The sequence below is a fragment of the Hemicordylus capensis genome, chromosome 1, assembly GCF_027244095.1.
Source record: "Hemicordylus capensis ecotype Gifberg chromosome 1, rHemCap1.1.pri, whole genome shotgun sequence".
Taxonomy (NCBI): Eukaryota; Metazoa; Chordata; class Lepidosauria; order Squamata; family Cordylidae; genus Hemicordylus; species Hemicordylus capensis.
The window spans coordinates 120,932,074-120,958,689 of NC_069657.1; the positions used below are offsets into that span (position 1 = coordinate 120,932,074).

Here is a 26,616-nt window from a genome sequence, read left to right on the forward strand (position 1 = left end):
TTCAAAAATATATGTCCCTGCGGAATATGTGACGCTCAGGGGAATATTTTTGAAAGGCATTGAGGAGACAGAGAAGATGCCTCCCCACTGCTCACACATGCTATGCAAATGGGGAAGTCTCTGGCTGCAAGGACACAGTCCCATGCTGCATCCTCACTTTCTTAGTCAGGATGTCGGCCATCTAATCTGATAAACAATTGTGAGGGAATGAGGCTCTTACTTTGCTTCTTGTGATAAGTGAGTTAAATGTGATGTCTTAATAATATGACTATTAATGGTGAGTTTGTCTTTGAATCAGTGTGAAATCTTTAGTATTAAGGCTCACTGGGAGTTTCTTGCTCTCTTTTTCTAATTTTAACTGTCTTTCTGAAATACTAGAATATATTCCAAGCAGTGACATAGTTTACTCTGCATATCCTTTAATTATTTTCAGAGTATCTAGGAAAAGTCAAATTCTCCATTTATTTTTAAAACTTATGTAATAGTGATGCTACAATGCATAGTAGAGAATTAGACAGCACTTCTGTTTAGTTTTCCAAGTACACCTCCACATAGTATTTGGGTATTTCATGAGCCCCAGCATACTGAAATTTGTAGTTTTCCAGCATTTTTTGGTCTGGCTATGTCCACTGCTAAATAGTTTTTGAAATATTAAAAGATTAACGAGCTTGACTTGTATTTTTCAGCTGATATTATGGTAAAGTTATCTGAAAGATGGGTGTCAGATGTTTGGACAGGGGGCGCAATTTCAGTGCTTGCCCTAGGCACTATTTTCCCTAGCTACGCCTCTGAGGACCAGTACAGACCCAGGTAGTGATCATGTTTATCCAGCTTTTATTTTCCCTGACCTGCTCTGTAAGTAACTCTTTTGAGTTTGTATATTTTTTTCTGTAAAAGAAATGTTTTAATTGAACAATGTTCCCCCTTAAAGTAAACTTACTTGTTATAAAAATAATTAGAAGCTTGTTGATTTGTCTCCACCCCACACCTATAAGCCTTTCCACACTACTGAGATTTGTTTTTGTTTTTTTGTACTTTTTGATAAATGCGAAGGGCTGTTGTAGTGGACCCAGGCATACCAAAAGTCCACTTGGTGGCAGCGGTAAAAAGGTTAGGAGGAACAGAGGGCTGTTCCTCCACAGTTGTAAATACAATTTTCATGCTGGTTAAAACAACCACATTTTGTGAACTGTCCATGGTTTTTATACTGCCTTGCTTTCTAATGATGGACTGTCAGGTTAAATGCTGTTTTCCCCTTACTTTCCAGTAGGCTTATGAAATCACCCAGCATTCCATGTGTGTGTCCCTCATCAACTCTGCAATGCCTGGACCAATATGAACCAAATTGGGTACAGTTGTAGCGATACACAGGGACACCCAACAGCATAGTTTGTGATGATGCCATCCACCCCAATCCGAGATGGTGGACACAAACATTTGAGGCACAAGTGGGCAAACTTGTGAACTGCCTAACTGATTTGAACCAATTTTGCTACAGCTGTAGGGACACATTAAGGACACCTCAGTGGCATAGTTTTTGATGATGTCATCCACCCTGATTCAAGATGGTGGATGCATAAACATTTGAGGTGCAAGTGGGATAACTTGTGGACTGTCTAACCGATTGGAACCAAATTTGGTACAGTTGTAGTGAGTGACACATAGGGACACCTCATGGTTTAGTTTGTAATGATGTCAACCACCCTGATCCAAGATGGTGGGAGTATGAACATTTGAGGTGAAAGTGGGCTAACTTGTAAACCGCCTAGCCAATTTGAACCAAATTTAGTCTCCTTATTAGGGAGAGGACCTTTTCAGTGGCTGCACCCTATTTATGGAACAGCCTCCCAGTGAAGTTCACCTGGCTTCATCACTTTGTTCTTTTAGATGCAAGGTAAAGACCTTTTTGTTCACTCAGGCTTTTAAACTTTTAATCTGATTTTAACTGATTTTTAAAGAAATGTATTTTAAATAGATTTTTAAAGAAATGTATTTTAAATTTGTATTTTCCTCCCCCCTCTTTTTTTGGTTTGTTATTTGAAAAAGGAAAAAGAAGAAGAGGACGACCAGCAGCAAGGTGGATGGACTCAATTACGCAGCAATGAATGCACCACTGAGAAACATAAAAGACCAATTTGAAGTCCGATCATCCTGGAGAGAATCTATGTGTTCGCTAAGCGTTGATACAAAATTGATGGCACTTAAACAATCAATCAATGATTTGATGTGTTTTTAATCTCATGTTTTAATGTTATGTTGTAAGCCCAGAGAACAATTTGTTATGGGGAGGTTAACAAATAAAGTTTATTTATTTATTATTATTACTATCATTATTGTAGTCCTGTTGTAGGGATAGTGAAAGGAAAGTAGGCAGATTAGTTCTTACTAGAACTTGTCTCATGTTGAGTTTAATGGATTTGACTTTGCTGTTTAATTGTTTGTTAGGTTTCTTGTTCATCTCTTTTAAACATTGTAATTCTTGCCTTAGCGTTCATTGTTTTTCTTGGGTAGCATCCAGGCCTTTAAAAGAGCGGAGCTTTGTTCATCAAGGTGACTCACAAGTATGGAGAGTTCCGCTACCACATGGACTGCCTTGCAGGAGCACAACTTCCTTTTCAGGCATGGAAGCAGTTTCTGCCAATGAAGCACCACATCACTAAAGGGCTGGAGGCTGCTCATTGTCTTATGCTCACCCTGTAGTGAGCATTTTATATTATAAAGTGGCATATACATAATTCAAATTAATTAAATAAAATAGTAGTAACCTGAGAAGAAGGTTCTATCTTGCAATGATTGGTTTAGTAAGGTCTGGGCCATAGTTGTGTTAATTAAACTATGTCAAAGTATGAGAAGGTTGAAAACTAGAAGACAATTTTGTTTTTAAATACAGCCTTTTTATTTCATACTGGACTATACAGTACATGATAATGCTCAACCATTTCTATTATCAGGGACAATTTAGTTTATTTCAAAGAATTATGTACAGATGGTATCACACAATTAGTTTCTTTCTTTTTCTTATATGTTAACTAGTTTCAAAACTACTGTACAAAATATTTTCTTTTCTTTATTCTGTTCTGTACAGCCTCTAATACTAATAAAATCCTCAGTTATTCTCATCAGATCTAGAGTCCAATACTCTTTCCCCCATGATATTCATTACATTCAAAAGCCTTGTGTATACAGTGGAGTCACATCTGCACATTAGAATTCTGAAGCATTGCTAAGAAGCCCTCACCATTGCCATCCCTACTGAAAGCTTGGCACCATAATACTTCTGTGAAACACTGGAGAGCTTTGAAATTAAGGATAGGAGCCTAGCAGGAAAAGAATGAACTATTTATAAACATCTTATTTTTATTTGTGGCTGACCAGAAAGACAATGTAAGGACTCTCATTTAATCTAAACCTGGATTCACAAGAAATCCACATTTGAAAACTCAATAAAATACCTGGATAATATTTTGAATTTCTTGCTTAAAAGCACAGGACAGCACCTAGATTAAGATACTCATGATTAAATTCCATTGGAATTAACTGGACTTCAGTTAGTCATGGCTACCATGTCTAATTGCTTTCCATCGAGTTGTCATGACTACTACTACGATTTTAAATACACACACACACACACACACACACACCGCTCTTCAACCAAAGTTCTCAAAGTGGTTTACATAGAAAAACAAACAATACATAAATAAGATGGTCCCCTGTCCCCAAAGGGATCACAATCTACAAAGATAGATAAGGCTGACACCAGAAACAGCCACTGGAGGGATCCTGTGCTGGGGTTGGATAGTCAAATTGCTCTCCCCCTGATAAATATAAAAGCGAATCACCAATTTTTAAAGGTGCCTCTTTGCTTAGTTAGCAGGGGTATTTTGAGTGCTGCACATATGCGAGTAAAGCTTCTCTGCAGATGGTAATTGTACAGGGAGGTGCCCATGTTCCCCAGCACCACGATCCAAATTTGGACCAAGACCTTCTCACAGCTGCTATTTATCAAGAGATGGAAGACGGTTTGATCTGGTTTGGCCTTCACTGCTAAATGCTTTTTGAGTTAGTTGTATATTGGATTTGGTATTTGCCCTAACTTAGATGCTCACTCCTATTACTAGGGAAGGTTTCCCCTTTGTTTTTATGGCTATTCTATCATTACTATTCTGGCTATTTATGCACAAGACACCTAGTTCACTTATCCCCTTCGGGTTGCCAAAGTATGTTTGGTGGGGGATGGGGATCGATTAACAGAAAATACTAACCATGTGTCCTAATTTGTGGCAGTAATTTTGGTAGCGCCTTGTATTCATTTCAGCACTTTTGGAAGGTGGGGCATAAATTTCAGAATGAATGAATTGGCACGTTAATCTGGATGGGCCTTTGGAGTTGGGAATACAATAAAACCTTTATTTGTCACAAATATCCCAAAATGTAAATTTGTAATAGCAGGAGGAGAGTATTATGTTCCAGGTTCAATTTGATCAGTTACAGTTGTTGAAAACCACTCATAATATTTGTTGTTGCACATGTACATTTTCAGGAGTAAAAAAGTGTTCTTGTTGTCTGATTTTACAACTTCAGACAACACTTTTCCAGCCTGAGCTGGAAACAGAACGCATTTCAGAAATCATAATCACTACTGCAAAACTGCTCTGAGGCCAAAGGACAATTTCATGTGTCATCTTATACTCATGAGTAACTGGATTTACAGGACACAAATGCATACATTTAATCTGCTATTTAGCAAGAATGCCATTATACACACATAGCTGAGAAAAGATAAGGGTTGTACTTGCAAATTATTGCAATTGCTTATTTTCTTGCCTACAAAATGGATGCTTTAAAGAATAAATAAGAAAGCAGGGTTCTGTTAATGTGCATTGCAAGGACTAGATGACCCAGATTTAATTATAATGATAGCTGTTATGCACTGCACCAAAGCTACAGATATTTATTGGCAAGTAGAATGTGGAGAGTGTCATCACCCTGTGCAAACAATTAACCAAATCCAGCCACACTTCTCTCATTTTATGCAAGTGCAGCTCCATTAAGACTAGTATTTCCCTGGTGATCATCTTTATTGCATTGTTCTGATCACGGCTTCATCAGTCATGGAGCCACTCAGGAAGGCAATATACATCTACGGTCCTACATTCAGTAATTACAGGAGGGATGCTGAGTGCTGTCCATGTATAATTCAACAATTTTTAGCTCTGAAATAGCTGATTATTCATAAAAACCTCATCTCCTTTTACCACAAAGAGATCTGCCAGGCCAGAAAATAGAAGTCTAGTTAAATGCATGAAAACTAGTTAAATGCATGAAAACCCTTCAGGAGCATGTTCCCTAACAGAGGTTATACTGTATATACAAAATACATTTTGGAATTTTATGCACATTTTCATCCATTTTCTGCTAATTGTGAAACTCCAAGGACTAAGCCTTCCTATAGTGCCTGCAGATGAAAAACCCTTAAAGTGAAATCTACAACATTATAAGTAAACAAATGGATATCAAGAACAGTAATTCCCATGGGTAATTTCCATTTTCTTAAATCCTAGGCAAATACTGTGGGGGAGAGTCACAAAATTACAGTGGCCTGCACATTGTGCAATGATGCGAGGGTGGAAGAAGAGCTCTGCCCTTGCAGAGAGTAGCTGTGATGAAGGCTGGTTCTGCAGCCCAGAGCATGCAGAGCAGGGTGCAGAAGTGATTTCCACTTCTCTCCTCTCCCTGCAAAAGGCCTTTTCACTTCCAGAAACATGGCCCTGAGGGCTGCACAGCCCTCTGGAAGTTCAAGCGGCTTTTGCAGGAAACAGAGAGAAGCAAAAATTGTTTTCCCATACTTCTCAGTGCATGTTGGGCTGAGGAACAAGCCTCCACAGCAGCTACTCTCCAGCCTCTCTGAAAAGTGGTATACAAATATTTGTAGTTGTAGTGGCAGATGCCAGGGTCAGCATCTGGGACCTTCTGCATACAAAGAAGGTGCTTTCCCACTGAGCTGCAGCCCATCTTCTAATCCAACCCAGTGTGCATGAAGCAGCTGGAGCTGCACATGCTGAGCACTTTCCAAAAAGCTACAATGCCACCAATCTGCTGTTTTATTGGGGATGGGAAAGGAAGGGGAAATGAAATCCAGCCACCACTTCCTCTCCTGAACAGCTGATCAGCAGGATTTTTTTAAAAAAGGTTCTGTGCTCAGAGCTCCAGCTGTTGGATCACGGAAGAAAACGAAATCTATGTGAGAGCCATTTGCTCATGCGGTTCCTCATTGCATTTGGGAAACATACACAATAATCTGCTTCCATGCACACATAAGCCCTGTGTGAATTGCGGTGACAGTGCCCCAACAGCACATAATGCCAAATACTAGCAAACCACTGATATATTTGGCAAAAAATGCTATTCCTACCCCTAAATATGCAAATCTTTAGGGAGACATGGTTAAAAAAAAAAATTAGAGGCAAATAATATCCAGTACATAACATTATCAGACCTGTGCTTGAGATCTGGCATGTAGGGGCTGAATGGAAAAGGCAACTCTGTGAGAGCAAACAATGTGCCCACAGTATTACCCCCTTCCCTAAAGTGCACTGCACAGTCCTTGTAAGAGACAGTGTTCCCTATATACATCAGTGCCTTGTACCTGCAGGATATATCTGAAGGTTCTGATAAAAACTCTAACTACATTCAGATCCCAGCTAAAACCCCTCTGTGTCATCTTATTGCCACCAAATCTCACTGCTTGTAAATCTGACAAGAGTCCTTTCATATCTGTGTGTCAAAGCAAGATAAGCATTGAAAAAATAAATGTCCTAGAATATTTCAGATCACATATGCTAGCCATGGATTACTACATAAACAGACAGTCAATATAAATACATGCACAAAAATAAAATCATCAATCTACATATCGGAAGCAGCAATGAGATTTTTTCCACAAAGACATATCTCATTGCTGCTTTTTTTAAAGGGATAAATGCCTTTGAGTGCACTATTTGTAACTGAATCACACTGTTTAATTCTAAAAGACACTTTAGATCCAGTTCTGCTTAGGTAAACTCCATATCCACACACAAAGTCCATTTTCAATAAATGCTAATTTATTGGACCTAAATTTAATTAATTGGGTCTAAAGCCATTTTGACACAGGCCTGCCATTGCAGCGAGAGCACCTGCTGTGTTTGGCACTATCCCAACAGATTTGTAAGAGGGGCCTTTCATGATTGAGATACACTAAATCATTCAATAGACATTTTGTATGGTCTATTGTATATAAAGTCAGAAAACGCATCAGAGCTTGAGTAAAATGAATAGCCTTTTCAAATCCACAAATCAAACGAGTGCTTGTTTCTTCAGCCAAGCACAGTTTAATCTTATTTCTTGCATGAACTAGAAGTCACCCAACATTGCCAGATAATCAGAAGATTTTGGATATGCAGACATATAATTTCTAGGTGATATCTGTCTTATTGGCCATCATGAGAAATGACACTGTGGAGTCAAATGTCTAGATTTGGGTTTTTTCCAGGAGAAAGGCGCATCAATTTAGAACCTGCTAGCCACAGATCAAGAAATCAATGGGGTCAGCATGAATGTCACAGCACAAGATCCAACAGTTTAGGGAGCTGATATTCAGGATGTTTAGAGTAACAAAGAATTTGGGATAGCTAACTCTGTGCTAATGGAGACTGGGCAAAGGAAGAAGGGCTTCATATCATATGAATCCATAAAAATTTTAATCTTTCAAATTTTTGATGGAAAACATTCCATCAATACTCATTTTAGCTGTGATATGAGTCCAAACAATGAATATGAATTATTTATAAACAGTACAAATAATTAACCTGTTTTATGACTTCTTTGTCTCACTAAGAACATTTCCCTTAAGAATTGGCTGCTCCAAGCACACAACCACCTACAGCAACATCCCCATTGTAGCTGGGGATGATGGGAGTTGTAGTCAACAACTGCTGGGAATCCAAGGTTGAGAACCCCTGACCTACAGGATCCTTTTGCATGCACAAAAGAGCAAATCCTTTGTGTTGTGTTTCCAGCAGATAAAGCACATGCCGAGTTCTACTGTGTATAGTTGACAAATAAATCCTGCACAAATTGGCAGAGTTGATCTGTAGGACCATTTCTTCATGCACAAAGTGTTAAACAGGCACAACAGGGATGCAGTGCAGCAGTCTATTCTGAAAGTCTGCCCCTGCCCCAAGCCCAGAAAATGAAACCAAAACACTGGTCTCTAACAGAGGCTAGTGGAGAAGGAAAGCATTTTTGCTTGTGATCAATCAATCAAATAGAAGTATTTGGATACAGATGTATGTAGACCTTTAATGTTGGATAATATGGAGAAGATTACCACGAAATACAGGCATATGTCATAAACCTTATGGATCTTTCGCTATGTGACAAACGCACACAAAAAACTTCCATGCTCTGGAATCAAAGCAGAGACTGTATGTGTGTGTCATTTCAGAGCATTGCAAGTTTTCCCAATTTGGATATGAATTGTTGGGGTTAAAGAGTAGAATTTTATGGGCAACAAGCATTGATGATCTTAATCTTGTGTCTTTACGTGATTTAAATATTGTTTTTTTGTTAGAATTTTTAATGTTAGGCTTTCCATATGTTGTATCTTGCCCTGAGGCTTCCAGAATTATTACCAGTGGTAATAATTCCAGTTAGCACTTTTGATGTACATGCTGCCACAACTGAATAATTCATCTACTAAATGCTTTTGAAGAACTCTAGTTTTGGACTACGTGTAGCTGACACAAGGTCATAAGCAGCAAGTCAGCCCCTTCCAGTTGTACCAAAGTCTTGCTTCTTGTCTCATTCTTATTTAATAAATAGCCAGCATGCAGCTAACCTTTGTGTTTCCCCTTTTTCTCCTTTCTGGTGCTGCTAGTTTGACAGCCTCCTGTGGCTGCCTTGGTTTTTTTAGCTGATTTCGGAGCTTGTGAGTCTGCTATCACCTTTACATCTTCTTGCTCAGCCTCCTGCACTGCTTGAGAGATTCCGGATACCCCAATAAAAAAAAAAGAGAGAGAGAGAAAACAAGAGAGAAAAAAGGGAGAGAAGAAATAAGAAATCTATGAAGCCACAGAGAAGCAAGCAAGTAAAGCAGATCGCAAGGTATACGCTTCAGGTAGTTCAGTAGAAAGACTGTACAGGACAAAAAAAAGCTGCAGGTTAATCATGGAATACACACATTGGTTTTGATCTTCATCATACCATCAAATGCTGGCAAAATATGTGCTAGTAATTTTCTATGTGACTTTTTGAATGTCTGAACCCGCCCTGTTTTTACCAAGCTATTTCCCAGGATAGAACAGCCGTCTGCCCCAGGCTGAAGCCGTCTGCACCAAGTTTGTTGTGGTGTCTCAATTAGGACTCTGTTGCTAGATTTTTGTTCCAGAAAAAAAGAAAAACAACAGCATTTTACTGAAAAGCTACTGACATTCTTGCAACAGTCCTAACAGTGTCTAGAGGGACAAGGAACAATGCCCCCTTCAACTGCAAGCTGCAGCATTTTCTTGCAAGTCAATGTATTCCTGTGGAGGTGCACCAGTTTGCCCTTTCATGCAAGTCCCTGCCAAAGAGCAAACTGACCGCTGTGTGTGTGAGTGTCAGCTTGCCCCATGAAATGGAAAACTGGTAAGCCTACCCTCAAATATATTGTTTTGGTTTGCCCCCATCATCACTGTTTTGCAAAAGGACAAAGAAAGAACAATTAATCAAAACAAAATTCAACACAGAAGCTTTGTTACGTATATATTCCAAAGCAGGGGTAACCCGGTAACCAGCCTTGGGCATGCCAGCTGTTGTCGACCGATAGCTCCCAACATCCCCATCAATTATTTATTTTTTATTTTATTATTATTATTATTATTATTATTATTATTATTATTATTATTATTATTATTATTATCAACATTTTATATCCCGCTCTTCCTCCAAGGAGCCCAGAGTGGTGTACTACATACTCAAGTTTCTCCTCACAACAGCCCTGTGAAGTAAGTTAGGCTGAGAGAGAAGCAAATTGTGGCTGAGGATGATGGGAGCTGTAGTTCAACAACAGCTGGAATGCCAAAGATTGCCTAACCCTGTCTCTATGCAACATATTCAGCAGGTTACAGCACAATCTTAAAGATGCTTACTTGGAATTGTATTTAACTTATCCCTGAAATTGGGCTCTGTACCAGAGGACTAGAGAGTAGCAAACGTAACACCAATTTTCAAAAAGGGATCTGGGGGCGATCCGGGAAATTACAGTCTAGTTAGCCTAACGTCCGTTCCAGGCAAATTGATGGAAAGCATCCTCAAGGATAAAATTGTAAAGCACCTAGAAGAACAGGCCCTGCTGGGAGTGAGCCAGCATGGCTTCCGCAAAGGTAAATCTTGCCTCACCAACCTTTTGGACTTCTTTGAGAGTGTCAACAAGTGTGTGGATCAAGGTGATCCAGTTGACATAGTCTACCTGGACTTCCAAAAAGCTTTTGACAAAGTTCCTCATCAAAGACTCCTGAGGAAACTTAGCTGTCATGGGATAAAGGGACAAGTACATGTGTGGGTTGCTAACTGGTTGACAGACAGGAAACAGAGGGTAGGTATAAATGGAGAATTTTCACAATGGAGGGAAGTAAGAAGTGGGGTCCCCCAGCGATCTGTACTGGGACCGGTGCTTTTTAATTTATTCATAAATGATCTAGAAGCAGGGGTAAGCAGCGATGTGGCCAAATTTGCAGATGATACCAAACTCTTCCGGGTAGTGAAATCCCAAACGGATTGTGAGCAGCTCCAAAAGGATCTCTCCAAACTGGGGGAGTGGGCGACAAAATGGCAAATGCGGTTCAATGTTAGCAAGTGTAAAGTGATGCACATTGGGACAAAAAACCCCAACTTCAAGTATATGCTGATGGGATCCAAGCTGTCGGTGACGGACCAGGAGAGGGATCCTCGGGTTGTGGCTGACAGCTCGTTGAAAGTGTCGACTCAATGTGCGGCAGCTGTGAAAAAGGCAAATTCCATGCTAGGGATCATTAGGAAGGGGATTGAAAATAAAACGGCTAACATTATAATGCCCTTATACAAAACTATGGTGCGACCACACTTGGAGTACTGCGTACAATTCTGGTCACCACATCTTAAAAAGGACATTGTAGAACTTAGGAAGGTACAGAAGAGGGCAACCAAGATTATATGGGGCCTAGAGCACCTTTTTTATAAGACTACAACACCTGGGGCTTTTTAGTTTAGAAAAAAGACGACTGCGGGGAGACATGATAGAGGTCTATAAAATCATGCATGGTGTGGAGAAAGTGGAGAGAGAGAGATTCTTTTCCCTCTCACACAACACTAGAACCAGGGGTCACTCCATGAAATCGATTGCCAGGAGGTCTAGGACCAACAAATGGAAGTACTTTTTCACACAACATGTGATCCACTTGTGGAACTCTCTGCCACAGGACGTGGTGACAGCCAACAACCTGGATGGCTTTAAGAGGGGTTTGGATGACTTCATGGAGGAGAGGTCTATCAGTGGCTACTAGTCGGAGGGCTGTGGGCCACCTCCAGCCTCAAGGGCAGGGTGCCTCTGAATACCAGTTGCAGGGGAGTAATGGCAGGAGATAGGGCACGCCCTCAACTCCTGTCTGTGGCTTCCAGCGGCATCTGGTGGGCCACTGTGCAAAACAGGATGCTGGACTAGATGGGCCTTGCACCTGATCCAGCAGGGCTGTTCTTACGTTGGAATTAAGTCCCAAGAGTTCAATTATTCATATGTCTATGAGTTCAGGATTACAATCTTACAGTCCAATCCTATGCATATTTAAATTGTAAACTGCTGATTTGTTTTAACTTTTATATGTGTTTTAATTGTTTTATGTTAACTGCCCAGGGACAAAAGTTCTGGCGGTATAGAAGTTTGATGAATGAATAAATAAAAATAAATACTAAATATTTACTCAGAGGTAGGTCCCACTGAGTTCAAGCAGTGTTCCCTCTAACAGGGATTCCCAGATGTGGTTGACTACAACTCCCAGAATCCCCAAGCAAAAGCCATTATAGCTGGGGCTTCTGGGAGTTGTCGTCAACAACATCTGGGGATCCTTGTTAGCGGGAACACTGCTCCCAAGTAAGTCTGCAAATGATTGCTGCTGTGCAGCACAATCTGAAGCACATTTTCTCAGAAGAAAGTTGTACCGAGTTCAGTAAAGCAGGTGCAGAGCTATAACAACAAAGAACATGAGCTGCTCACCACCAGGCGTCACCTCCTGGGCTGCCTCTGTCCACTCCACCCCACTGGTTTGCCTCGCGCCCCCACCCATGGCCCCCCAGCCCCAGCCCCACTCTGTGGTGACTTCTAAAGTTCCAGGAATCGCAGCAGGGCGCCAAAGCTTTCCCTGGCCACTGGCCCTTTCAAGACATCACCACCCGGCACCTGCAACTGAGCGGTGACGTTTTTATAGCATGCAGTGGCCAGGAAAAGCTCAGGAGTGGCTGCCATGACTCCTGGAGCTTGCGGTGCTGCCACTGCTATCTCAATGGCTCCTAAAGCTCCAGAGCTTCTCCTAAGCTTTTCCCAGCCGCTGGCACTAAGAAACAGTGCAAAGGAGATGCCGTTCCTGGAGCTTTAGGAAGTCGTGGTGGTTGCAGTAATGGCAGTGGTGGAGGAGGAGGAGAGCCAGCACAGAGGCGGCAGTTATGGGGCTGGGGCGACAAGGAGAAAGGCGGCTGGTGACATGGCTGTGACGGTGGCCATGTTTGGACCACAGGCCACCGCCAATGCTGCTATGCCCCTGAAATGAAAGTTACTCTCAAGTAAGTCTGCACTTAGTGGGGAGTGAGTCCCAATGAACTCAGTAGAATTTATTTCTATTACTATTTACAATTGTTTATTTCTATTACTTACTATTTCCATTACTATACCACTTAAAAAAAATGTTCTCAGAGTGTTTTACTTGGGGGAGCAGAACTAAGTAAACATCCTTAGGATCGCTCTGCATGTAATTAAGCAGCATGAACCAACAAAGTAAATGAAGCTGATTGGTTTCACAACATGTTCTGGTTTACACAAAGCACGTATATTCACAACATTTCTCAAACAAATCACTTCTACAAAAGTACCCAAAATAAAAGTAATGTCCTACATTCCAGAGTACACAAGATCTTTACATAATTCTTCACAAATCAGAGTTTATGCACAAAAATAAAATGCACTCCACACTAGCTCCATCTTTGTTGTTAAATTAAGATAATAAGAACATAAGAACAGCCCTACTGGATCAGGCCCAAGGTCCATCTAGTCCAGCATCCTGTTTCACACAGTGGCCCACCAGATGCCTCCAAGAAGCCCATAGACAGGAGCTGAGGGCATGCCCTCTCTCCTGCTGTTACTCCCCTGCAACTGGTATTCAGAGGCATCCTGCCTCTGAGGCTGGAGGTGGCCTATAGCCCTCCAACTAGTAGCCATTGATAGACCTCTCCTCCATGAAGTTATCCAAACCCTTCTGAAAGCCATCCAGGCTGTCGGCTGTCACCACATCTTGTGGCAGAGAATTCTACAAGTTCATTATGCGTTGTGTGAAAAAATACTTCCGTTTGCTGGTCCTAAATTTCCTGGCAATCAATTTCATGGGATGACCCCTGGTTCTAGTGTTATGGGAGAGGGAGAAAAATTTCTTTCTATCCACTTTCTCCACATCATGCATGATTTTATAGACCTCTATCATGTCTCCCTGCAGTCATCTTTTTTCTAAACTAAAAAGCCCCAGGTGTTGCAGCCTTGCCTCATAAGAAAGGTGCTCTAGGCCTCTGATCATCTTGGTTGCCCTCTTCTGTACCTTTCACAGCTCTACAATGTCCTTCTTTAGGTATGGTGACCAGAATTGTACACAATACTCCAAGTGCGGCTGAACCATAGTTTTTTTAAGGGCATCATAAAATTAGCCGTTTTATTTTCAATCCTCTTCCTAATGATCCCTAGCACGGAATTGGTCTTTTTCACAGCTCCACACATTGAGTCAACACTTTCCACAAGCCGTCCACCATGACCCCAAGATCCCTCTCCTGATCAGTCACTGACAGCTCAGACCCCATCAGCGTGTATGTGAAGTCGGGATTTTTTGCTCTAATATGCATCACTTTACACTTGCTAACATTGAACTGCATTTGCCATTTTGTCTCCCACTCCCCCAGTTTGGAGAGATCCTTTTGGAGCTCTTCACAATCTGTTTTGGATTTTGCTACCCAAAATATTGAACGTGTGTGTGTGTGTGTGTGTGTGTGTGTGTGTGTCTTTGTTTTGCTTTAAAAGAAGGATTTAGCATAAGTGTTAAAATGCTCACACAGCCAAAAGAGCATCCTTTCAGAGAAAAATGATGCACATGACAAGCAGGCTTGAGTTTAAAACAAAAAACTAGCTGCCATACTAATGAGTCTACTTAGTTATCTTTGGAAAGTTCCAAAAAGATGCAAGCTGTGCTAGTTATACTTAAGGATCAGTAAGGAACTCTTCCTCCTTGCCATGAAGGAAGTCCCTTCTTCTCAGGTCTTCCTCTGCTGGGTACTGTAGGTCTACATCCTTTCCACCATCCAGCTCAAGAAATGTATGAGGATTCTGGCCAAGACCATACAGAAATATGGTGTGATAATGCCCATTTCTCTTGTTTAACCCAATATAGATTCCAGCTGCAACTTAGATCGGGATAAGTGAAAGGTTTATAAAAGCCAACCCAATCAAAACTGAAGTAATGGAGGTTCATAAGCGCTGTGATCTGGTGTTGATTTAATTCTATATTAGCAATATGTTTTCAGCCTAACAATCAATAAGGTTCATTGACCTGGGATATTCCTAGAGCCTCACTTTGCCTAAAGATTTCTGCAAGTTGGATTCCAAGTATGAAACAGACAACTGGAGCTGATAATCAATTCCTTCTGTAAGTCACACCCTGCAATCTGGAAATCTTCCCCCACATTGTCCAGCCTTGTACATTCTACGTCACTGGGATGGATTCAGTGTTCCCTCTAACAGGGTTTCCCAGATGTTGTTGACTACAACTCCCAAAATCCCCAAGTAAAAACCACTGCTGTTAGAGGAACACTGCTGGGATTACCTAGATGTTTTGGAAAGGGTCCTCAGCAAACTGCATATGCTCATAGGAAGGGCTGCCTCCAGATGTTAAGGGGTCCTCAGCAAAGTACCACTACAGGCCCCCCTCCCACCTCTGTGGGCAACAAGTCATTCAGCTGCCACCACACAAAGGCGACTGGCACAGAGATTGTCAGGCATCGGCAGTGCCCTGGTCCCTTGGCAGCTGCCCTAAGCTAACCCCTGACACTGGCCATTACAGGCCTGAGCACTGGCAAAAATTAACATGTGTATTAAAGTGTCTAACAACCAAATCCTATGCATGTGATCAGAAGTAAATCCCATTTTGCTCAGTGGAGCTTGTTCCCAAGTGTACTAAAGGGTGAATTAATTTGCATATTTTGCTATGAAAGAAATGCAAAACCATTTCACAACTGTCTGCCTCTCGTTTTCCTATTATATCAGCAATTTGTTAATTAAACTAACGTTAGCCCAAAGCTAAAAAATCTATTACAGTGAGCTGCATCTTGAGGAATTTCTTCCAAAGATGTGGAATATCCTCAGTGGTTGAAAAAGCCTGATTTTTAGTACTAGTCGCGACCTTGTCAAGTAAGAGCTTCAGTAATCCACATAACTTTATGCTTGAAGACTGAAAGATCCATATTCCAGTTGCTATCTTGAGTCCACATAACTAGCATTGAAGTGGTTTTTTTTAAAAAAGAATTCTTGTAAGAAAGGCAGCAAAATGAGATTTTCAAAAGGCTACACTAAGTACTCTAAAATTTTGACAGGATAATTTGAGAAGATTTAGCATAGAATAATAAGCTACTGCTTGATTAATTCCATTCCATATCAGACAGAAAGTCATTTCAAACCCAAAGTAGCACATCAAATAATAGCAGCATTTTTTCCTTCTAAGCATGGATTATTCAGCTTCCAATAAAATCCAAGGGACCATGTACATAGTTCCCCTCACATGCAAGCAGTCACAGCCCCTCCTAATCCACACACATCCCCCAAAATGTGGAAAAACCTTAGTGTGAATCTAACTATACACAGATATAGCCACAGTTGTTTCTGCAACTTTGATAGCTGGAAATAGTACAGCAGCAGTTGTGGAATTGGCTTGCAGCTGTCTCCATGAATTGCCCAGCTTGCAAGCAAGTTTCCTCCCATAAGAAGAGTCAGCCTCCCCTCCATCTTGGAATGCAGCTGTCACACTGAACAAGACTGTGCATAGAAAAGTGTTTGATGACAGGAGGGAAATTGGCCTCCATTTGGACCAAACAGCAAGAATCATGCAAACCTGAGCTAGTGCAAGCAGCCTGGGGAGGCAACATGCACACCCTGAATTTTTACATACCCGAGTTATGATTCTGGATGGAGCATCAAGGGTCTTAGACAAAAGACAAACCCTGGAAAACTGGACACCTGAATCCTAAAATGCAATCAAGGCAACCTCCAAGCCAATTAATTACATTTGACTTTCTAGTGACTCCTTGACTTGGAGATCTATCTGAATAGCTGCCTCTCCAGAAATATATTTTCCCCGCATTAACAACAGAAATTCATAATAAAACAAAGCAGCACTTTGTTCTTTTAGACCCCAGATAAAGACATTTTTGTTCACTTGGGCCTTTTAAATTAAATTTAATTTTTTAAAATGATTTTTAAAAATGTTTTTATTAATTCTTTTTTAAAATTAAGACGTTTGTTTCTGAAATTGTTTTTGTAATATATATTGTATTTTCCCCCTCCCCACCCCCTTTTTGGCCTGTTATGATCTAATGTGTGTTTTTATCTTATGTTGTAATGTTGTGTTGTAAGCCGCCCAGAGAATAAAGTTTATTTATTATCAACAAATAAAGTTGTTTATTATTTATTTATTTATTTATTTACACAGTTAGACAGGTATTATTGACTGGTTTGTCTTATCCAGACATTGAGTCCTTCCCAAGGACCTGGGATGGCTGAATTTTATTATCAATGTTGTTGCTGTTATTATAGATATCGTCGCAGAATATAGGCTGTTCTCAGTAAAGTTGCTTTTTGTAATTGGCTGATGGTGATTTCTGTGGACCCTATGGTGTTGAGGTGCTCTTCAAGTTGTTTTGGAATTGTGCCTAGGGTGCCAACTACCACTGGAATTATTTTGGTCTTTTTCTGCCACAGCCTTTCAATTTCAATTTGTAGATCTTTGTATTTTGTGATTTTTTTTTCTATTTCTTTTTCTTCTGTTCTGCCATCCCCTGGTATTGCTATGTTGATTATTTTCACTTGTTTTTCTTTCTTCTCGACTACAGTTCTATCTGGTGCATTGTGTGGCAGATGTTTGTCTGTTTGTAGTCGGAAGTCCCATAATATTTTTGCATCTTCATTTTCTACCACTTTTTCAATTTGATGGTCCCACCAATTTTTGGCTACAGGTAGCTTGTATTTTTTGCAGATGTTCCAGTGTACCATCCCTGCTACCTTGTCATGCCTTTGTTTGTAGTCAGTCTGTGTGATCTTTTTACAACAGCTGATTAGGTGGTCCACTGTTTCATCTGCTTCTTTACAAAGGCGGCACTTGCTGTTTGTTGTTGACTTTTCTACTTTTGCTCTTATTGCATCTTAGTGCCAGTTCTTGTGCAGCCAGTATTAGACCCTCTGTTTCTTTCTTCAAGTTGCCATTCTTAAGCCATTGCCAGGTCTTGGTGATGTCTGATTTTCCACTTATATTGTGCAAATATTGACTATGCAGTGGCTTATTTTTCCAATTTTCTGCTCGGTTCTTGACTTGTTCTTTCTTGTAGGCCTGCTTGGTTTCATTGGTGTTGAATAGTTTCGTGTTATTGACCATTTGAAGTGCATCTTCTTCACTGTCCTTGATATATTCTCCAAGGCCTCTTTTCTCCTCCTCTACTGTTTGATGGACTTGCAGCATTCCTCTTCCACCTGAGCTGCGAGGGAGGTATAGCCTATCGACATCACTGCGGGGGTGCAGAGCATGATTGATGGTCATGATTTTCCTGGTCTTACGATCCAGCGTCTCTAGCTCTGCCTGAGTCCAGTCTATTATTCCTGCAGTGTATCTGATAACAGGTATAGCCCAGATGTTTATGGCTTGTATGGTGTTCCCGCCATTGAGTTTGGACTTGAGGATTTTTCTAACTCTCCTGATGTATTCACTTCCCATTTTTCTTTTCACTTCAGTGTGTGCGATGTTATCAGCCTGGAGAATGCCCAAGTATCTGTAATGTTCTTTCTCTTCCAGGTTCTTGATCTTGCTTCCATTGGGCAGTTCTATACCTTCTGTTTTTCTTATTTTTCCTCTGTTCATTATTAATGCAGCACACTTGTCTAGTTCAAACTTCATTGCTATATCGCTACTGAATATACGGACAAAGTTTAGCAGTGATTCGATTTCTGACTGGGACTTTCCATACAACTTCAGATCATCCATGTACAGCAGATGGTTTATTTTACTGGATGTTTTAGATGTTTGGTATCTGAGGCCTGTTTTGTTTAGTATTTGGGAAAGTGGAGTCATGGCGATTACAAACAGTGGGGATAGTGATTCTCCTTGGAAAATACCTCTTCTAATGCTAACCTGTCCAAGTATCTCGCCATTGATTGTTAACTGTGTACTCCATATGCTCATTGCTTTTTAAATAATTATCTGAATGATTTTGCTGACATCAGTTGTCTCTAAACATTTTAGTATCCATGTGTGAGGCAATGAGTCGAAGGCTTTCTTGTAGTCAATCCATGCAACACTTAGATTTGTTTTTCTTTTCTTGCAATTTTCTAAAACCATTTTGTCAATCAGCAGCTGGTCTTTTGTGCCTCTGGTCTTTGGGCAATTTCCTTTCTGTTCAACTGGAAGCTGTTTGTTAGTTAATAAGTGTTGCATTACTTCATCTGCTATTATTCCAGTTAATAATTTAGAGTCAGCGTGGTGTAGCTGTTAGAGTGCTGGACTAGGACCGGGGAGACCCAAGTTCAAATCCCCATTCAGCCATGAGACTTGCTGGGTGACTCTGGGCCAGTCACTTCTCTCCCTCAGCCTAACCTACTTCACAGGGTTGTTGTGATGAGAAACTCATAAGTAGTACACCGCTCTGGGCTCTTTGGAGGAAGAACAGCATATAAAATGTAATGTAAATAATTTGAACATGGTTGGCAGGCAGGTTTTCGGTCTATAATTACTTGGAGCTGCACCTTTTCCTGGGTCTTTCATGATGAGATGAGTTTTCCCAGTTGTTAGTCATTGTTCAGTATCACCTCCTTGCAAAATGTGATTGAACTGTTTTGATAGTTATTTATGAAGGCTTTTTAGGTGTTTAAGCCAAAAGCCATGCAGTTCATCGTCGCCTGGAGCAGTCCAATTTTTAATTTTCTTTGCTCTTTCACATTAATTCTGGTGTTATTATTAGCTCTTGCATTTGTTGATTACATTTTTCGACCTCTTTCACCCAGCCGCTTTTTTATTATAATCTATTGGATTGTCCCATAATTTCCCCCAGAATTGCAATGTTTCTTCTTTATTTGGTCTTTCTGTGTTTCTTGAGTTTCTCCTTCTATGCTTTGGTAGAAACGTCTCTGATTCGACTGGAATTGGAGATTCTGCCTGGGTTGTGTAATTCTGGCTTCATATCTGCTAATCTTCTTTGACACTGCTGTTATTTGCGGCTTTATTATTTCCAGGACTTCTCTAATTTTCCTTGAATCTAGGTGGTATTTTTGGATCAGATACTGTTTGGTGTTTTCATTCTTCAGCTTCTTGACTTTCATATCTTTCAGTTACTAGCATCTGATCTAAGCCTGGTGATTTTATTTTCTAATCTAATCTTCCATTTAGGTGATGTACTACTTTCTTTTTTTACAGGTCCACTAATCTTATATCCAAGCTCTTGTGTTGTTATTGTTGCTGCACTGTACATTAGTTGGTTTGTTTCTTGCAAATTATTGGTTGTTATTTCTGCAAGTGCAGCACTGACATCTTTTAATGCCTGAGCAAGTTGTTTTTAGGCAACTGTTTTTAGAGCTGGAAGTTGAACCCTGGTAGTTGTTTGGTTCACGTGCTCAGTTATTTTTTGCTTTAGTTCTTGTTGCTTTTCTGTTAAACGGCATTTGGGTTTTTTAGGTGAAGGCAAAGGGGAGGTTGCCTTGTTTTGATTTTGAAACAGTTCAGCAACAGTGGCATCCTCTATTTCCAACACTCCTCCACCTGCGCCTGAGCAACTTCTTCAGTTGGTGGTAATTATGTTTTAATGTTGTGTTGTAAGCCGCCCAGAGAATAAATTTTATTTATTATCAACAAATTTATTTATTTATTTATTTATTTTTAATCTCATCTGTATCTTGAACTTTCCTGCCTTGACATCCCATGCAAGGATAATCAAAAAGAAAGAACCCTCTAAATAGTCTTTGCCTTTAGACGTGTGAGAGACTTCCTACATGGGACCATGGTAGCACTGTCTATACTAAACTGCTCTGAAGCCTTGGCCAGCTGTGTGCCTGTTTGTGGAGTCAGACCCTACACCTTGAACTGAATCACTAGACTTCTGAATCCTGAGCTTAAGTTGAAATCCTGGGTGGACATAACTATCCTGGATGAATCCTTGTGTGGGGTTTTGGTGGGGAAGCCACAAAGTCTGCCCTGGAAACCCTTGAAAACCACTGTCCCAGGGCTACTCCCTGTCTGGGCTTTCTACAGGCTAGTCCCTCTACCTGACTTTCTGGGAATTCCTTAGAGCTGGATTACTGAAAATAGGATTGGAACTGCCAAGTATGGACCTTTCCATGTGTGAGCTTGCTACGGGACTGACTTGAATCTCAATGCTTCCTTCTACCATGTGGCACACACAGTACTTTATCCTCTTGGAACCTGGCATCCTTGTGTCTTTCTTTGCCGGCTACCTTGGCATGTTGCTGATAGGGTACTATCGGCCCCCGAGATTCACCCCTTTTGGCTTCACTCACAAGAAAGCAGACTAAAAGACAGATATAAAACTTGCTCTTCACTTCCTCTCTTTCTCTCTGACTCTTGTGCAAGTGAGTCTCTCTGTTTCTCACTCTTGTTCAATCTAGCAATAAAAGTGACATTTTTTGCCGATTTTTTCTTCCCTCTGCAGTGCCCAATGCTCACTGAAAATATATCTTGACTAACCTTGATTCATTCTAATCTTAATCAGAAATAAACTCTCACTCAGGCAAGGGAGGGGGGAAGTGCACGCTATCGAGGCTCACGGATGTCATGCAGAAGCAAACCTTAACCTTTGTTCCATGTGCCGTCTGAACCAACCCACTATCTTGCATGAGGCAATCTGAAGAGAGAAATAGAATCTCCAGAAGATAAAAATGCAATACAGGTACAAGCATGAATTACATCGACTAACAAAAAATCAGAATGAAAGCAGTATAGAATCCAATTACCCTTCTCTGAAGAAAAGTTGTAAATTTATGTGAACTCATTCATTCTGAATTTCTTCCTCTACAAATGATTGCCACAGAACATAAGCTCTCTGCCTTTGCAAAACCATGAGGTGCAAATGAGATGTCTGTGTTTTGTATTCAACAAATTTCTCATGTCACATCATAACTGCCAGCTGTTTAATCTGACATGCCATTCTGTTCTGGCATATATGTGATAAGATATCATTTGGCATAGCAAATTATTAACCTGTGAAGCAGAATCTAATTGTTCATCCTAACCCTATTCATCAAACCAAGCAGCACTCTAGGAGTCTACATTAAGCAGACCTCAAGCTGGGAATAAGGGCATAACTTCATTTTCTTTTGGTGATTAAGTGCCATCAGTTCAGTGTCGGCTCTTAGCAACCACATAGATACTGTGAATCCTTGACTGCTGGATCCTTTACTGTTGATGGTTGATCCTAAAAGACAGAAGCTATCCACCACTTCAATGTCTTCATTATCAATTCTGAGGCTGGTTGCTGTACTTGTTGTCATTAGTTTAGTCTTCTTTACAGGCATGTTAACTAAACATTGAAGCAATCTCATCCCATGGTACTGATACCATCCTAGACTGGTAGATTCAAATTATCTTACTAAACTGCTGGTATATACCACCCCCAACTGAACCTTCATAACCATTAAAGCAAAGTAAAAGGTATCTAAAATATAGAGACATAATATGTCAGCACAATGGCTCATTTGAGCTATTTCTGCCATTTTTGATTGGAAGAAAGACTAATTCTTTCTTTCTTGGGCAAAAGTCTTTTTCAAGCTTACAATTTGAAATTACAGGGATGAAAGTCTATGACTCAAGTAAGTACTTCCCTACTCAGTGATGTCCCTTTGCTAATTAGATTTTGCTGAAGAGGCATGCCACAGCAGAAAGAATTAGGTATCTGATGATGGTGCCTCACACAGAAATAATAGTAGGGCATAGGACAAATGCCCTATTCAGACATTAATCTTCAAAGTTCTGTTCATGGTTACAGCTCTAAAGAACAGCAGAATTCCCACCTCAGACCTGTCACTCACTCCCTCTCTCTAGCTGCTCACAGTTATGGTGCTGTTTGTCTGAAGGGGGAAGCATCGTAACCATGATGGCCAGAACGAACAGCAGCCTCAGGCAATCCAGGTTGCTGCTTACCGCAATGCCAGTCATCACAGTTACAGAGCTTCCCCCTTCAGACAAATGGAGCTGTAACCATGAGTGGCTGGCTGGAGGGGGTGAGTGACAGCTCCAGGAAGTGACTTCCTCCCGGCTTTCTAAGCTGTAACCATGAGCACTGCTGTGCACTATAGCATCTGAAGAGGGCTGATGAATGGACACTTCTCTGAACAAAGCTCAAAGCTCTATAGAAGAAATAAAGTAAAACACGACCTCTGGAATTATTATTGGAATTATTTTAGGCAGAGCTCTCACAAAATATAAACTAGCTACCCCTGAACCTGCTTAACCAAATCTTTGTTTGGTTAATACAATAAAAGTGAAACTGAAACAAGACAAAAAAGTAGATATCTTTCCATTTTTTGAGCATATTTAATCCACAATTTTAATGTTAATTAACCTGCAATGTTCTTACATTCTGGATTGCAGATTAAAACTCCATCCTATAAACACCATGGTAAAAACTGTTATATCATCCTGGTTTTTTGAACAGAAATATCAAAAGATGTGAAACGTTAGCTAGTGCTCATTAACAAAATATGCACAACTGAACATGCTAATCTTTCAGTTAATGGATGTTTGTTTATAATGTTGGCAGCTTGCCTCTTGGTGGAAAACTCTCATTACTGAAGGTATGGAACAAAGTAAAGTTACACTTCAAACAACTGCAGCCAAGATTTGTCATCTGAAATACATGTGGTACACTACACTGACCTCTCAGCCACTGTGCTGAATCTCAAAATAAGGAGTTAATTCCTTTGGTGAAAATATGTCCATTTAAAAATGTGTTGCTGTACCAATTGCAGGCACAAAAGTGGTTGATAATGATCACTGAAAATTATCATTGCTACAGCACTTTTGATCTACAAAGTGCTTAAAGATCTTTATCTGATTTACCCTCCCAACAACCTGTAGAGAGGCCACTATTATCTCCATTTTAGAAACAAGAAATTGAGGACCAGAGATCATGACTTTGCTGAAGACCACCCAGCAAGCTCATGGTGGAGCAGAAATGTGAATTTCAGTCACAGAGTTCCAAGTGCAATGCTCTACTCATGGAATCACAAAGGCTTAATCTCAGGCTTTTTTAAAAAAAAAAGGGAACAGTGTCTACTACATCTTCACAATGTAGGAAAGAAATACCATATTACAGTGGCTATTTTAAGAGGTCAATCAGAGCCAGTTTATATGTTACCTCATTCTAGAAATAAGCCACTTATGTGTGGTTGGTCTTCTTCACATAGGAACATAGGAAACTGCCATATACCGAGTCAGACCATTGGTCTATCTAGCTCAGTATTGTCTTCACAGACTGGCAGCAGCTTCTCCAAGGTTGCAGGCAGGAATCTCTCAGCCCTATCTTGGAGAAGCCAGGGAGGGAACTTGAAACCTTCTGCTCTTCCCAGAGCGGCTTCATCCCCTGAGGGGAATATCTTGGAGTGCTCACACATCAAGTCTCCCATTCAGATGCAACCAAAGCAGACCCTGCTTAGCTATGGGGACAAGTCTGGCATGACTTGCCATCTGTATTCTCTAGGAATTCCCTAGAGGCATTCATTCCTATCACAGAAGCTTCACACAATAATGTCCACATGGCAAGCCTTGCTATAGCAGGGTAAGGAGAGCCACCATGAAGGAGAGGCCTAACACTTTAATATTAGGTAACATATAGACTGTCCCTCCACTGAATGATAACCAGGGTGTCACCCAATTAAAGAAATCTTAGTCAACTCTTAGGGATGGTAGGGATGTGCATGAGCCATTCATGCAGGTGTGGGCGGGGCGGAGAGCAGTTCCCTTAAGGAACAGGTAAGAAGGTCCTTACCCACTCTGCTGCTACCCTGCCGCTTTTCCAGGTGTGGTGCTTGCTTGAGCAAAGGCTGTGCACAGCTACAGCACTAGTCCCTGCAGGCTGTGTGTGGCGTTGGCACGCACATGGCCAGCACCGCAGCTACACGTGGCCTTTGCTCAAGCGAGCGTTGCACCAGGAAAAGTGGCAGAGCAGCAGCGGAGCAGGTAAAAACATGCTTACTTGCTCCTTAAGGGAACCGCTCCCTACCCTGCAAAACCGGTTTGGCTGCAGGCGCCCGAGCCAGTTTGGTGCTCCCCAAAAGAGGCACCGAACCAGCTCGTGCACATCCCTAACTCTTGGTATGAGTTTTAATTGACTCATTAAGTAATTAGTTTAATCTGCATTATGAAACAAAACAAAATTATTAAGCAAACAATATACTTTGTATTTATGTGACACATGCAAGTGTCACAGCAGGCACCACTGCCGAAGCATTCTATTCAGAGTGTGATTTTTATTTTACAAATGTACCTGAAGCAAAGGCGATAGCAGTTGAGAGAATAAACGTATTTAATAATCATACATCTGATCATGTATACTAAACTCAGCATTTGTAAACTGCAGATAAACTGCAGTTAAAATAGCAAGTGAAATGCAAAAGCTTCTTCAATCTTGTGATTAAAAGAGACATTCTTGAGGAAAGCCAAAAGGAAAAAGAACATCACCAATCTAGATTTTTAAAAATATCATTGTCAAAAATAATGTTCCTAATAGAAGACAATACACCATTTTATAGGATAATCCAGTGCAACCAACTTGTCTTCTGATAACTGCAAGCAGGTTCTTTTCACCAAGTACTCCTATCCCCAAGCAATAAACTGAATAGCAAGGAGTAGAGACTGACTCAATTTTGTATGGCATTGCAAACAAAACATTGCATAAGCGGGGTTAAAACAAAATGGGGATGCATATAAATGAATTAATATTTAAGGAACTGCACTTTATGGAACAGAGAATGCATACAGACATCAATAGAGCCTCTTGGGATGCATAATTTTCAGAAAGTCATATATAAGATTTACTGTCAAAAATAAGTTCTTATTCCCTGTTTGGAGTAAAAGGCTTAGAATAACTGTGTGTGTGTGTGTGTGTGTGTGTGTGTGTGTGTGTGTGTGTGGTGTGTATATATATATATATATATATATATATATAGAGAGAGAGAGAGAGAGAGAGAGAGAGAGAGAGAGAGAGAGAGAGAGTATAAAGTGAGATGTATTGAAGCAGACACTGATGGTGTATTTTTTATAAAGAAGAGTTTAATAGGGGGGGAATTCACATAAAACAGGAAGACAAATCCCAATGGTTTATGAACAGTCAACTCTCTACAAAGCATGGAAAAGAAATGTAGATTCTGTTGACATGTTGTCATCTTCCATTTTGTGAAAAGGGTTTTGCCTAAAACCACTAGAAGTTCATTACTAAAAAAACTTAACAGAAAGAAACCCACAAACGGAATATTTTTCAAATGAGAAAAAGAGTCTCAAAAAGCTATTTTCTTAGTAGCTCTGCCAATCTCAACCTTCTCTTCTCCTCTTACGAGTGGGAGAAGAATAATCAAAATACTCTTTGACAAAATAATATTGTCAATCAAACAGCAGTGGAAAAACAAATTCAATTAGGTTTATGCTAATACTGGATACTGTTGCCACTTATTTCAATATCGTCACTTACTTTTCGGTCTATTAGTACTTTGGGGGGGGGGAGAATTATGATTCACCTAGTCTTGAAGGCATCCTTTGATAAGATTCTTCCTCCCACCCACACAATATCATGCAGTAAATTAGCTAACTGTGAATGGTGCTAACATACCATGATAAATGGTGCTGCTGTTGCTGTTGAGATACGATTCAACCAATGGTGCTTGTTCTTCTGACTGTTTCATTCTGCGTGTTCTTGTGCGGCTGTCCACATTGGACTGAACCATCAGTGGTTCCTGACGTTTTTTCTTCTGCTTCTGCTCTAGCAGTGCTCGCTAGAAAGAACACACAGACACAAACAAAAAGTTTCATGTCAGACCATATACTATAGTCCTATCGA

The 26,616-nt window shown here is 40.5% G+C and overlaps 1 protein-coding gene across 4 annotated transcripts in view; it reads right to left on the bottom strand.

Annotated features, from left to right (window-relative positions):
* TUB (TUB bipartite transcription factor) overlaps positions 1-26,616 on the bottom strand; it is a 240,156-nt gene that overhangs the window by 39,050 nt on the left and 174,490 nt on the right. For 2 of the 4 annotated variants that reach the window (XM_053285488.1, XM_053285498.1), the window contains 2 exons: positions 26,389-26,551; positions 8,879-9,016 (listed from right to left, as the gene is read on the bottom strand). In XM_053285488.1, coding sequence (XP_053141463.1) covers positions 8,879-9,016; positions 26,389-26,551 — 301 coding nt within the window. The remainder of the gene's footprint in view (positions 1-8,878; positions 9,017-26,388; positions 26,552-26,616) is intronic. The other 2 variants (XM_053285495.1, XM_053285507.1) reach the window with 2 other exon arrangements.